Raw genomic sequence first — 11679 nt, forward strand, 5'->3', positions numbered from 1 at the left:
GATGGCGCCTGTTAGTTTTAAGGAACCACGGGCCGTACGCGGCGCCTATGCAGAAGCGTAATCGGGGGCAGTAGCTCATGAGAGCACCCCTCTATGTCCTTGACATATGGGCGGTCACCAAAGTGTGTTCTACCTCATTATTTTGATGAGTGATTAATGTACACTCAAGGTTTTCATGCGGTAGTGTAGGTAAACCCGTGTCCCTATATTTATGATCCAAGCGGAGGCATTGTTTACATTTAAATAACTCACTTATAGAAAACAAGGTAATGGGTCTAAGAATATAGGATTGGTAACGCATGGATGAAACCCTTCTTATATATTTCGTCGGACTTTCTTCTATTCCCGCGGCTACGCGCGGGAACGGGAACGCTAGTTAATTATATAATCAACTTCTATTGTACCAAAGCCACCATTAACAATTTTAAAATTAAAATATTAATATAATTCATAACGCAACCTATTATAGATAGTTGTTCCCTTCCGAAAAATATGGACACTTTTGTTCCATGCTGTATGTAAAAAAACGTTTAACCTTATCAAGATATCTAATATTGATTATCATTTGAAAAGTATAAATTTCAATTTTAAACTAAGCTGAAAGAAAGATTTCTGCTAATTTGAAGGATTGACAAATGTAAATCCTCTTACTTCACCGGATTGCTGAAAGACCGACGGCCATTAAGTTATTAACTTTTATAATTTTCTATTTAGCTCTAACTTTATAGTTGCAAAAAAAATTTAAATAAAAAAATGTATTCATGTTGTAATTTTTAACAGTATCTATTGGAAATTACATATCAACAACAGAATTGTATTAATATTGAAAATGACATTAATTAATACAAATTGACAACAGCAGATCGCAATAAAAACAGAGAATCATAAAGAAGATTAAAAAATAAACCAGTTTTTTTTTTAAATATACAATTAAATCGCTTAGATATGATTTCTTTCGATGCTGTGTAGTTTTTGCGCTAATGTGATTTGAACATGATTTTCATTTTAAATATATTTTTAGATGATTTTGATGTATATTTAAAATAATTTTTTACATCATCAATATTATGAAATATTATCTATTCGAATTTAATTAAACGATAAGTCTTTAAAACTGTTAGAAAAACTGACATAAGTTAAATGTGACAGACAAAGATAACCACATCACACTGAACGAGTCTCAAGGTAATATCTCCAGCCCTGGATATCCATTTGGCAAACTTGACAACATGATGTACACCTGGACTATACAGGGCAAAGCTGACAGTTATATCGTCCTTAAGTAAGTTGACAATTTTAAAGAATTACCTTTTATAAACTAAAGCCCCGTATGTTAGTTGGTTGCTAAATATTTAAAAAAACCAATGATTTGCAAATGTAAGTTCTATCAAAATGACAGGAAGTTTAAATTGCAATAATTTTTTGCCTTTCCAAGTATTTTAGACTTAGGAGAAGATTGCCAGTATGATTATCTAAGAATATATGACGGACCCACAACATTTTCACCGATGTTTGGAAATTTCTGCTCATCAATTCAACCAGGGTTAATGGCCTCAACGGGAAACTCCATGTTTGTTGTGTTAAAAACGAATAGCTCCAACAAATATAAAGGCTTTTATGGAAATTATGAAATACTAGGTAAATATGTTTCGCTTTTACGATATACGGAGATTTAACAAAATTGTATTGTAAAACGGTGACGACGTTTACTGTTTGGTTGAATTTTAGTTTTTATTTTCAATATGTGGTTTCTGTTGAAATATAGATGCTTTATATCGAATAGTTAACCCAAATATGATGAATCTATATAATCTATTATTATTGTTAGTGTACATTTTTTTTAAATAGCTAAAAGCAATTCTCAAATTTTAACCAATATTTATATATATATATATATATATATATATATATATATATATATATATATATATATATATATATATATATATATATATGAAAGGAATATTGTTTAATTTTAATATGTAAATAATATTGATGCTTTCACATTAATTTCACCCTAAATTAATAATACATCACAATAATATGTAAAACAGAGAGACACTGTACACTTAATGAATCTGGCAACTTGCTAAGTCCTGGATATCCCTTAAAATATTTGAATGATCAGGAATTGTCATGGACAATCGCATCTTACGCTTCAAAACATATCATTCTAAAGTAGGTCATTATAACATTATCTTACTAAAACGTAGTACCAAATTAGTAAGTTACATTTTACATAAATTCTTTGTTCTCAAAAAAATAATTCTCTGGTAGCATAACGTTTGTGGAAACAGAGTCGTGTGACACAGACTATATAACCGTGTACGACGGAGATACAAGGAATGCTCGAAGTTTTGACCGAATTTGTGGTAGGGGAGTCTCAGGAGTGATTGTATCGACAACAAACAAACTGTTAGTCACTTTTACAACGAACAATGACGATACGTACGTAGGATTTTATGGAGAGTTTTATGCACACAGTAAGTTTTAGATTTGTATATAAAAAATATTAATAATGCAATTATTTGACAAATGCTTAAAAGTAATTTGCACGCTTGTCTTTCTTTTTTTAAGAAAGTTTTGCCGCAATGCCATCGATTCTCTTAATAAACTAGCCTTCCTGCCTATTGCCCAAGTTAATGAATCCCCGAAGGTATTTTTGTAGACATTTGTGCGAAACTCCGTCCAAAATACATTTTAGATTCAAATTAGCTAGAAAGGGAAACGTTTATGTTGTGCATGGTTGATTGAAAATTAATGATGTTTTTATGTGCCAAATTTATTTTAAATGTTTTGAAGCAAACCCGTATTTCTTTCTAATAAAAACAATATTAACATTTATTTAACATTTTCTTTAAAGGAAGTGTAAAACTAGGTCTCGTTCGTGGTGCGCTAGCAACGTATGGCCCTGTGTTGTTTCTTGCACAAATATCCTACTTATGTGACGCTAGCTAGAAACACATAAATGTTTATATTAACAGTTGTTTTCTTTAAAAACTGTTGACATTGTGTATATAATAGTATGTATATAAATCTTATTATAATTTAACATAACTACTTTATTATATACAACATAGAAATTGATTTTTTGTTTTGAAATAGTACATTTGTATATCTTAGTGGTTAGAAATATATTAACTCAAATACTCAATATGAATGATTATGCTAATAAATCGGAGGCGCTAATTCAACAAGCAGACTAATGTGTAATTCATCTGACGAGAATAATATCAAGGATAATGTTTTAGGTGACAAGAAGCAACAAAACTTTCTGACAACAATAATGGAAAATTATATACAGCTATCTAAATTTAAGGGAGCTTAAGCTAGATGCAGTTGAAAAGGGAGTTATGAATGGACTATTGTAAAAACCTAATAGTATTCCCCTCCAGAAATCTCTCTTTACAGTTTTACTTTACTAATTTGTACAAAACGTTATAAGAAGTTTGAAATTGTTAGATTGAAATCTGTTCTGATGGAGAGTAGACTAAATAGATACAAAGAATGGATAACTAAATCAGACCTCCAGAGACTGGTTGATGTCCTACAAATGAGAGGCACCTAAAATTCCGAACGCGGATTATATCAAACACCATAAAGTTCCAGAAAAGCTCATTAACATACTTTGTTCATTTAAATCTTTGCATTGTCAGGGCTAAAATACTCTAGTGTTATGGAGATGGGATTTTTTAGCAGCTTTTTGAAGGCTATGCTGCAAGGAACAGAGTCGGGGGTGGGATCGTGGCAAAAGGCAGTCCTAGCACATCAACAACAATCCAATGCTAATTTGAGATACTAGGAAAGGATAGCTGATATACATAACATATTCTTATAATGATCCTAAAAAATAGATACACGGTGTTTCATAGATTTGGTGTGTAAGTATCTACTAGAATAAAAATCAATGTGCTTTGCAAAGCCTTTTATCCATCGACATTAAATTAAAAACGAAATATGGATTTCTAATGACAATGGTTTCTACTAATTACTAAATTTGTCTAATGAAGGTGCTACGTATGTCTGAAACAATCAAGCCACAGATGTTAACATAGCACTACTGACGTTATTTTCAACATAAACGTCAACAGTTCAACCCCATTGCATACGTACTATTATTGTATTTCATAATATTGTGATTACACAATGAAGTTAAAATAAGTGATTTATGTTTATTAATGTTACAGTTAAAATATATAATAACAATATTTGGACTCAGGTTGGTATAATTAGAAGTACCAACAATAGATTTAGTAATTTCCAAGTGTTATATTGCCTACTTTGAAGTAGACACCATTTAAAGAATACTAGAAGTTTTAACAGACTTTCCGCTAATTGGGCCAGAGTTTGGTTAACTAAGTGAACACAAACGGTATGCTCAGTTTTGATAAAAAATGAAATAAAAGTTTTATGAAATTATTATAGCGTCTCGCATACGTGAAGATTTGTTTTTAAAGTCAAAATTTTTGTAATGCCTAAAACCTAAACAACATTTTTTAAAAATTTACGACTTGGGATAATGTATAATAAAATCGCTTAGACAGATATAATTTTTTAAGATGATGTATATTTCAATCTCTAATCAGATATAAGAATGAATGTTTTAATTTAATTTGAAATGATTGTAATATTAATTTAAAAATAATGTTTATTCATCCATCAATATTATGTAATATTATTTATGGGAATCACATTAATCGATAAGTCTTTAAAATTGTTTGAATAACTGACATAAGTTAAATGTGACAACCACAGATAATCACATTACTCTGAACGAGTCTCAAGTAAATATCTCCATCCCTGGATATCCATTTGGCAATTTGGACAACATGATATACACCTGGACTATACAGGTGAAAGCTGACAGTTATATCCTCCTCAAGTAAGTTGCCATTGTTTTTAAAGATTTACCTTTATAAACTAATAGAATGATTTTCATGTGTAAGTTTCATTACAATAACAGCAGGTTTAAATTACGATACATATTGCCTTTCCCAGTATTTTAGACAAAGGGGAAAATTGCCAGTATGATTACATAAGTATATATGACGGACCCTCAACATTTTCACCGATGTTTCGAAATTTCTGCTCGTCAGTACCACCAGGGTTAATGGTTTCAACGAGAAACTCCATATTTTTTTTGTTAAAAACGAAAAGCTCCTACAAACATAAAGGCTTTTATGGAAATTATGAATTACGAGGTGAATATTTTTGTTTTTTTTTTAATATGACGAGATTTAACGAAAATGTTTTGTAAAACGATGTATACGTTTACAATTTGGTTGAACATAAGTATTTATTTTCAATATAAGTTTCCTGTTGAAATATTGTTGCTTTACCTCGAATAGTTAACCCAAATATGTTGAATCTATATAATTTATTATTATGATTATGATTATTATTATTATTATTATTATTATTATTATTATTATTATTATTAGAATTATTATTATTATTATTATTATTATTATTATTATTGTTATTATTATTATTATTATTATTATTGTTATTATTATTATTATTATTATTATTATTATTATTATTATTATTATTCTTATTATTATTATTTTTGTTATTATTATTATTATTATTATTATTCTTCTTATTATTAATATTATTAATATTAATATTATTATTATTATTTGATGTAATAATATAATAAAATTAAAAATTAGTCTACAATTTTTAAATAGCTAAAAACAATTCTCAAATTAAAAAAAAAACATATATGACAGGGATATTGGTTAATTTGAATATGTAAATAATATTGGTGCTTTCACATTACTTTCACCCTAAATTTATAATACATCACAATAATATGTAAAACAGAGAGACACTGTACACTTAATGAATCTGGCAACTTGCCAAGTCCTGGATATCCCTTAAAATATTTGAATGATCAGGAATTGTCATGGACAATCGCATCTTACGCTTCAAAACATATCATTCTAAAGTAGGTTTTGTTTTCATACATTATCTTACTAAAACTTACTACCAATTTAGACCGTTACATTGTACATAACCTCATTTTTCTCAAAATATATTTTTTGTAGCATATCGTTTGTGGTAACAGAGTCTTGTGACACAGACTATATAACCGTGTACGACGGAGATACAAGGAATGCTCGAAGTTTTGACCGAATTTGTGGATGGGGAGTCTCAGGAGTGATTGTATCGACAACAAACAAACTGTTAGTCACTTTTACAACGAACAGTGACGATACGTACATAGGATTTTATGGAGAGTTTTATTCACACAGTAAGTTTTAGATTTGTATATAAAAAATATTAATAATGCGATTATGCGACAAATGCTTAAAAGTAATTTGCACGCTTGTCTTTCTTTTTTTAAGAAAGTTTTGCCGGAATTCCATCGATTCTCTTAATAAACTAGCCTTCCTGCCTATTGCCCAAGTTAATGAATGCCCGAAGGTATTTTTGTAGACATTTGTGCGAAACTCCGTCCAAAATACATTTTAGATTCAAATTAGCTAGAAAGGGAAACGTTTATGTTGTGCATGGTTGATTGAAAATTAATGATGTTTTTATGTGCCAAATTCATTTTAAATGTTTTGAAGCAAACCCGTATTTCTTTCTAATAAAAACAATATTAACATTTATTTAACATTTTCTTTAAAGGAATTGTAAAACTAGATCTCGTTCGTGGTGCACAAGCAACGTATGGCCCTATGTTGTTTCTTGCACAAATATACTACTTATGTGACGCTAGCTAGAAACACATAAATGTTTATATTAACAGTTGTTTTCTTTAAAAACTGTTGATATTGTGTATTTAATAGTATGTATATAAATCTTATTATAATTTAACATAACTACTTTATTGTATACAACATAGAAATTGAATTTTTAGTTTTGAAATAGTACATTTGTATATCTTGACTTACTTTGGCTTAGTCCTCTTTGCTCCTTATGGAGCATAGGGCCTCCACCATTTCCTTCCATTTCTTCCTATCCTCGGCTATTAACTTCCGCTTTCCCTGGGTGTTCCACTCAAGCGCTTGGCGTGTAACATTTGTGTGAGCCTTTCGCAGTGTGTGACCCACCCAGCGCCACTTCCTCCATTTCATTTATAAACAATCTCTTGTCATTTCTTAGTTTCCTTTTCACCTCTTTAGCCTTTTCGTTATATCGAGCGGCTGCTGCTTGTTTTTGCTGCCGTGTTTTTGCTTGATTTAGTTCGCTCTTTAGGCTTTTTCTTTCTTCCACCTTCTGCCATGTATCCTCTGTGATCCAGGGCTTCCTGTTGGGCGCTCTACCTCCTAGAGCCTCTTCGCAGGCTTCAATAGTGGCTTGCTTAAATATTTCCCAGGTGTGTTCAACTGAATCAAAATCTTTCTCTTCTGTCTGTAGAGCTTCAAACCGATTCTTTAGGGTGACCTGAAAATTTGTCCTGTTGTCTTGCGTCTTAGGTTTACTTACATCAAATCTTCTTCGTGGATCAATTTCATGTTGCCTCTTCTTCGCCTTTAGAGATACTAGGAAAGGATAGCTGATATACATAACATATTCTTATAATGATCCTAAAAAAATAGATACACGGTGTTTCATAGATTTGGTGTGTATGTATCTACTAGAATAAAAATCAATGTGCTTTGCAAAGCCTTTTATCCATCAACATTAAATTAAAAATGAAATATGGATTTCTAATGACAATGGTTTCTACTAATTACTAAGTTTGTCTAATGAAGATGATACGTATGTCTGAAACAATCAAACCACAGATGTTAACATAGCACTACTGACGTTATTTTCAACATAAATAGCAACATTTCAACCCCATTGCTTACGTACTAGTATTGTATTTCATGATATTGTGATTACACAATGAAGTAAAAATAAGTGATTTATGTTTATTTACATTACAGTTTAAATAATTAATAACAATATTTGGACTCAGGTTGGTATAATTAGAAGTGCCAACAATAGGTTTAGTAATTTCCAAGTGTTATATCTCCGACTTTGAAGGAGACACCATTTAAAGAATACTAGAAGTTTTAACAGACTTTCCGCTAATTGGGCCAGAGTTTGGTTAACTAAGTGAACACAAACGGTATGCTCAGTTTTGATAAAAAATGAAATAAAAGTTTTATGAAATTATTATAGCGTCTCGCATACGTGAAGATTTGTTTTTAAATTCAATATTTTTGTAATGCATAAAACTTAAACAACATTAAAAAAAAAATTACGACTTTGGATAAGGTATAATAAAATCGCTTAGACATAGATATAATTTCTTAGGATGCGTTATACTTTCTGCTCTAATGTTATTTGAGCATGAATATTTTTTTAATGTAGTTTTATATGATTGTAATATTAATTTAAAAAAAAGTTTTACTCATCCATCAATATTATGTAATATTATTTATTGGAATCACATTAATCGATAAGTCTTTAAAATTATTTGAATAACGGACATAATTTAAATGTGACAACCACAGATAATCACATCATACTGAACGAGTCTCAAGGTAACATCTCCAGACCTGGATATTCGTTTGGCAATTTGGACAACATGATATACACCTGGACTATACAGGGCAAAGCTGACAATTATATTGTCCTCAAGTAAGTTGACATTTTTTAAAGAATTACCTTTTAAAAACTAAAACAATGATTTTCAAGTGTAAGTTTCATTACAATAACAGCAGGTTTAAATCACGATACATTGTTGCCTTTCCCAGTATTTTAGACTTAGGAGAAGATTGCCAGTATGATTATCTAAGAATATATAACGGACCCACAACATTTTCACGGATGTTTGGAAATTTCTGCTCGTCAGTACCACCAGGGTTAATGGCCTCAACGAGAAACTCCATGTTTGTTGTGTTAAAAACGAAAAGCTCCTACAAATATAAAGGCTTTTATGGAAATTATGAATTACGAGGTGAATATTTTTTTGTTTTATATTATGACGAGATTTTACGAAAATGTATTGTAAAACGATGTATACGTTTACAATTTGGTTGAACATAAGTTTTTTTTTCAATAAGTGTTTCCTGTTGAAATATTGTTGCTTTATAATGAATAGTTAACACAAATATGTTGAATCTATAAAATTTATTATTATTATAATTATAATTATAATTATTATTATTATTATTATTATTATTATTATTATTATTATTATTATTATTATTATTATTATTATTATTATTATTATTATTATTATTATTTGATGTATTAATATAATTAAATTAAAAATTAGTCTACATTTATTTAAAAAGCTAAAAGCAATTCTCAAATTTAAAAAATATATATATATATGACAGGGATATTGTTTAATTTTAATATGTAAATAATATTGATGCTTTCACATTAATTTCACCCTAAATTAATAATACATCACAATAATATGTAAAACAGAGAGACACTGTACACTTAATGAATCTGGCAACTTGCCAAGTCCTGGATATCCCTTAAAATATTTGAATGATCAGGAATTGTCATGGACAATCGCATCTTACGCTTCAAAACATATCATTCTAAAGTAGGTCATTATAACATTATCTTACTAAAACGTAGTACCAAATTAGTAAGTTACATTTTACATAAATTCTTTGTTCTCAAAAAAATAATTCTCTGGTAGCATAACGTTTGTGGAAACAGAGTCGTGTGACACAGACTATATAACCGTGTACGACGGAGATACAAGGAATGCTCGAAGTTTTGACCGAATTTGTGGATGGGGAGTCTCAGGAGTGATTGTATCGACAACAAACAAACTGTTAGTCACTTTTACAACGAACAGTGACGATGCGTACATAGGATTTTATGGAGAGTTTTATTCACACAGTAAGTTTTTGATTTGTATATACAAAAATGAGTAATGCGATTATGCGATAAATGCTTAAAGTAATTTGTACAATTCTCTCTCTTTTTTAAGAGAGTTTGGCGGAATGCTATAATTTCTCTTAATAAACTAGCCTTCCTGCGTACTGCCCAAGTTACTGAATGCCCGAAGGTATTTTTGTAGACATTTTCTTCGAAACTCCGTCCAAAATACATTTTAGATTCAAATTAGCTGGATAGGAAAACGTTTATTTTGTGCATGGTTGAGTGAAAATATATTGATGTTTTTATGTGCCAAATTCATTTTAAATATTTTAAAGCAAAACCGTATTTCTATCTAATATAAACAATATTAACATTTATTTAACTACTTCGTTATAGGAAGTGTAAAACAAGCTTCCATTCGTGGTGCGCTAGCAACGTATAGCCCTATGTTGTTTCTTACACAAATATCCCTTTTATGTAACGCTAGCTAGAAACACATAAATGTTTATATTAACAGTTGTTTTCTTTAAAAACTTGTTGATATTGTGTATTTAATAGTATGTATATACATCTTATTATGATTTAACATAACTACTTTATAGTATACAACATGGAAATTGAATTTATTTTTTTGTTTTGAAACCGTACATCTGTATATTGTTGGGGTAAGAAATATACTAACTCAAATACTTAATATGAATGATTATGCTAATAAAGCGGAAGCGCTAATTCAACAAGCAGACTAATGTGTAATTCATCTGACGAGAATAATATCAAGGATAATGTTTTAGGTGACTAGAAGCAACAAAACTTTCTGACAACAATAATGGAAAATTATATACAGCTATCTAAATTTAAGGGAGCTTAAGCTAGATGCAGTTGAAAAGGGAGTTATGAATGGACTATTGTAAAAACCTAACAGTATTCCCCTCCAGAAATCTCTCTTTACAGTTTTACTTTACTAATTTGTACAAAACGTTATAAGAAGTTTGAAATTGTTAGATTGAAATCTGTTCTGATGGAGAGTAGACTAAATAGATACAAAGAATGGATAACTAAATCAGACCTCCAGAGACTGGTTGATGTCCTACAAATGAGAGGCACCTAAAATTCCGAACGCGGATTATATCAAACACCATAAAGTTCCAGAAAAGCTCATTAACATACTTTGTTCATTTAAATCTTTGCATTGTCAGGGCTAAAATACTTTAGTGTTATGGAGATGGGATTTTTTAGCAGCTTTTTGAAGGCCATGCTGCAAGGAACAGAGTCGGGGGTGGGAGCGTGGCAAAAGGCAGCCCTAGCACATCAACAACAATCCAATGCTAATTTGAGATACTAGGAAAGGATAGCTGATATACATAACATATTCTTATAATGATCCTAAACAATAGATACCCGATGTTTCATAAGTTGGGTGTGAATGTATCTACTGGAATAAAAGTCAATGTGCTTTACAAAGCCTTTTATCCATCGACATTTAATTAAAAACGAAATATGGATTTCTAATGACAATGGTTTCTACTAATTACTAAGTTTGTCTAATGAAGGTGCTACGTATCTCTGAAACAATCAAGCCACAGATGTTAACATAGCACTACTGACGTTATTTTCAACATAAACGTCAACAGTTCAACCCCATTGCATACGTACTATTATTGTATTTCATAATATTGTGATTACACAATGAAGTTAAAATAAGTGATTTATTTTTATTAACGTTACAGTTAAAATAAATAATAACAATATTTGGACTCAGGTTGGTATAATTAGAAGTACCAATAATAAGTTTAGTAATTTCCAAGTGTTATATAGCCTACTTTGAAGGAGACACCATTTAAAGAATACTAGACGTTTGAACAGACGTTCCGCTAATTGGACCGC

At 30.0% G+C, this 11679-nt stretch overlaps 1 protein-coding gene across 1 annotated transcript; it reads left to right on the forward strand.

The window, feature by feature from the left end:
- Nucleotides 1-492: 492 nt before the first annotated feature.
- LOC131942561 (CUB and zona pellucida-like domain-containing protein 1) lies at nucleotides 493-4886 on the forward strand. Its single transcript, XM_059302455.1, has 4 exons — nucleotides 493-514; nucleotides 1150-1282; nucleotides 1436-1638; nucleotides 4756-4886. The coding sequence occupies exons 1-4, from the start codon at nucleotides 493-495 to the stop codon at nucleotides 4884-4886; spliced, it is 489 nt and encodes a 162-aa protein (XP_059158438.1).
- The last annotated feature ends 6793 nt before the right edge of the window (nucleotides 4887-11679 follow it).

Source organism: Physella acuta, unplaced genomic scaffold, assembly GCF_028476545.2.
Source record: "Physella acuta isolate Inbredline_101_S28 unplaced genomic scaffold, ASM2847654v3 ptg000412l, whole genome shotgun sequence".
In the NCBI taxonomy this organism is placed as follows: Eukaryota; Metazoa; Mollusca; class Gastropoda; family Physidae; genus Physella; species Physella acuta.